This window comes from Cyphomyrmex costatus, unplaced genomic scaffold, assembly GCF_001594065.2.
Source record: "Cyphomyrmex costatus isolate MS0001 unplaced genomic scaffold, Ccosl1.0 scaffold192, whole genome shotgun sequence".
NCBI classification, from domain to species: Eukaryota; Metazoa; Arthropoda; class Insecta; order Hymenoptera; family Formicidae; genus Cyphomyrmex; species Cyphomyrmex costatus.
Genome location: NW_017275954.1, coordinates 934,564 through 937,476, shown reverse-complemented (window position 1 = coordinate 937,476; position 2,913 = coordinate 934,564). Strand labels below are relative to the sequence as shown.

General features: G+C 27.6%; 1 protein-coding gene across 1 annotated transcript; it reads left to right on the top strand.

The window, feature by feature from the left end:
- Positions 1 to 1,026: 1,026 nt before the first annotated feature.
- LOC108772578 (integrator complex subunit 5-like protein) lies at positions 1,027 to 2,637 on the top strand. Its single transcript, XM_018538133.1, has 2 exons — positions 1,027 to 1,107; positions 2,391 to 2,637. The coding sequence occupies exons 1-2, from the start codon at positions 1,054 to 1,056 to the stop codon at positions 2,577 to 2,579; spliced, it is 243 nt and encodes an 80-aa protein (XP_018393635.1). The 5' UTR covers positions 1,027 to 1,053; the 3' UTR covers positions 2,580 to 2,637.
- The last annotated feature ends 276 nt before the right edge of the window (positions 2,638 to 2,913 follow it).

The window sequence follows — 2,913 nt, the reverse complement described above, 5'->3', positions numbered from 1 at the left end:
GAAATTCATGTTTGTTTATCATATTGCGTTGCATATTTAATAAGTTGTTATAAGTTGTTATTATATAATTTATAATAGCCTAGTACATTTTCTTCTTTTGTGATCGAAGACAGAACCAAACTCTAACGAATGCATAGAGGAAATGATTTGTTTGGACTCAAGAATTCTATTTACGTTTGTTTCATTGAAACAAACTTAATTTTAAATGAAACATATTGTATTTAATTTTAAAAACAATTAATTTTAATGCAAATAATCATGTTCTTAATTTAAACATTATTTGAGATTGAGCTATTTCAATGCATAAAGTTTAATTTAACAAAATATCTCTATACTAATGAGCCTGTTATCATACCAGAAGTAGTAGTGGTGGGAGTAGTTGTGGTGCTGGTGGTGGTAGTAGTAGTAGTGGTAGTGGTGGTGGTCGTGGTTGGACAGCAACTTTTGTCTTTTTCACAGCAACAGTCTTTTGGTAAAAGAAAATTTAATAATGGACAATGTGCTAAGAGTTCCTTGAAATATTCTACAGACATAGAGTTCAATATCGCACGCATGTTTAGATTCGCTTACGTTCGACTTGACTTCTTGTGCTTTGGTATAGAATTGTGATGTTATATACAGAGAGAGCGAATTTTTACATCGAGTTTCTAAACATTTACCTATTTCTTATCATTGATATCGGATAATACGCTTTTGTATTATCACTTGCCTTGCAATTATTCTTTGTTGCAATTAGGTCTGTTACACATAGAATACGTCAACGCGTTACGCGTTGCAAGAAACAACGCGATAGCCAATTAGATTCTGATCTGGAAGAGTCTAATTAGTTACCGCGTCGTCTCTTGCCACATGTAACACATTGACATGTTCTATATGCAACAGACCTAATTGCAACAAAGCATGACTGCAAGACAAGTGGTAATACAATAGCGTATTATCCGATATCAATGGTGAAAAATAGGTTAACATTGAGAAATTCGGTATAAAAATGCTGTAGCATTATGATTCTGTACCAAAGCACTAAGTAGAATCCGAAGATAAGCAAATCTAAACATGCGTGTGGTATTACTACTCCTTCTCGTGGCTTTTGTCACGATTAAAATGGCTGTAAGTATTAATGCAGAAAATAGAATTTTAATAAAATAGAATTTTATTACAGCAAAAAATCATAAGTTACTTTAAATTTAATTTAATTGTGTAATATATATGAGGCATTCCATCCCAAGTGTGCCACTCGAAAACTATTGGATTTTTAATTTGACTGAAATTTTGATATATTATAGTACTCATCTCAAGAAGCTATCATGATTTTTTTCGAATTTTTTTAACATAGTCATGAGATATGAATTTTTTTCAAAATTCACAATTTTCAAATGCCTATACCTTTGTGAAAAATAATCCAAATAAAACGTTTTTTTTAAAAATTGTTTTTTTCTCTAGTTAAAAAAAAAATATCAAGAAAAGTTTCAAAATTGTTTTTTAATTTTTTTTTTAATTTAATGTAAAAAAATTATTAATTTTTAATGTATGACACGTTTAATTTTTTAGAAAAAATTCTCATAAAAACTTAGATTTATTTGATGATTTTTAAAACTAATTTGATCGTGGGCAAATTTTTCCTTCTATTTTTTTCCGAATTAATTTTTTTTTCAATTTTGCATTTTTTTACACGATAAAATAATGTATAGATATAAACTCGTGACTTTTTCATTTCCTAAAATTTTTGGTTTATTCTCAATGTAATAACTTATTTTTTTATAAGGGCAAAACTAATCAAATTTAGTAATTTAAAAAGCTTAATTCTTGCATGTAGAACTGTAGCCGTACTTTTACAAATAAGATTGGGCAATAATAACAAAAAATGCAAAATTGAAAAAAAATTTAATTCGAAAAAAAATAGAAAGAAAAATTTACCCACGATCAAATTAGTCTTAAAAATCATCAAATAAATCTAAGTTTTTATGAGAATTCTTTTTTTTTAAATTAAACGTGTCACACTTTAAAAAATGAATAATTTTTTACATTAAATTAAAAAAAAAATTAAAAAACAATTTTGAAACTTTTCTTGATATTTTTTTTTAAACTAGAGAAAAAAACACACAATTAAAAAAAAAACGTTTTATTTGGATTATTTTTCGCAAAGTTATAGGCATTTGAAAATTGCGAATTTTGAAAAAAATTCATATCTCATGACTATGTTGATAAAAAAATTTGAAAAAAATCATGGTAGCTTCTTGCGATAGGTACTATAATATATCAAAATTTCAGCGAAATCAAAAATCCAAAAGTTTTCGAGTGGCACACTTGGGATGGAATGCCCCAATATATATATTTTTTTAAGTATTTAACGTTAATTTGCATGCACACATTGTATATTTTTATCTCCACAGAATGCCACTCCAGGATTTATGGAGGATCTTTTGGAACATTGTCCATTATTACACTTTCTCTTTCCAAAAGACTGTTGCTGTGAAAAAGACAAAAGTTGCTGTCCAAAGACAACCACCACCACCACCACTACTACTGCCGCTACTACCACTACCACTCCCACCACCACTACTCCTACTACGGTCGCTTAGCACCATTATTTACGCCACAGAAGTCAGAAAAAATAGAAAAAGTGGGGGTAATTTATATGCAACCACTTTGTTATATGCTTTTATGTTATATTAGTATTGTGTTATGATTTGAGATTTTACTATTAATATTAATAAAATTACTGTTAAATCGATTTGTTAGTGTAATAAGTAACGCAATCATATCCACATAAAACGATTACTGTAGGGATTGCAAAAGACTTAATGGTTATTTGGTGATATATATATATATATATATATATATATATATATATAAAAAAGTATAGATTATATATATATATATATATATATATATATATAAGTGTAAGGGGATATT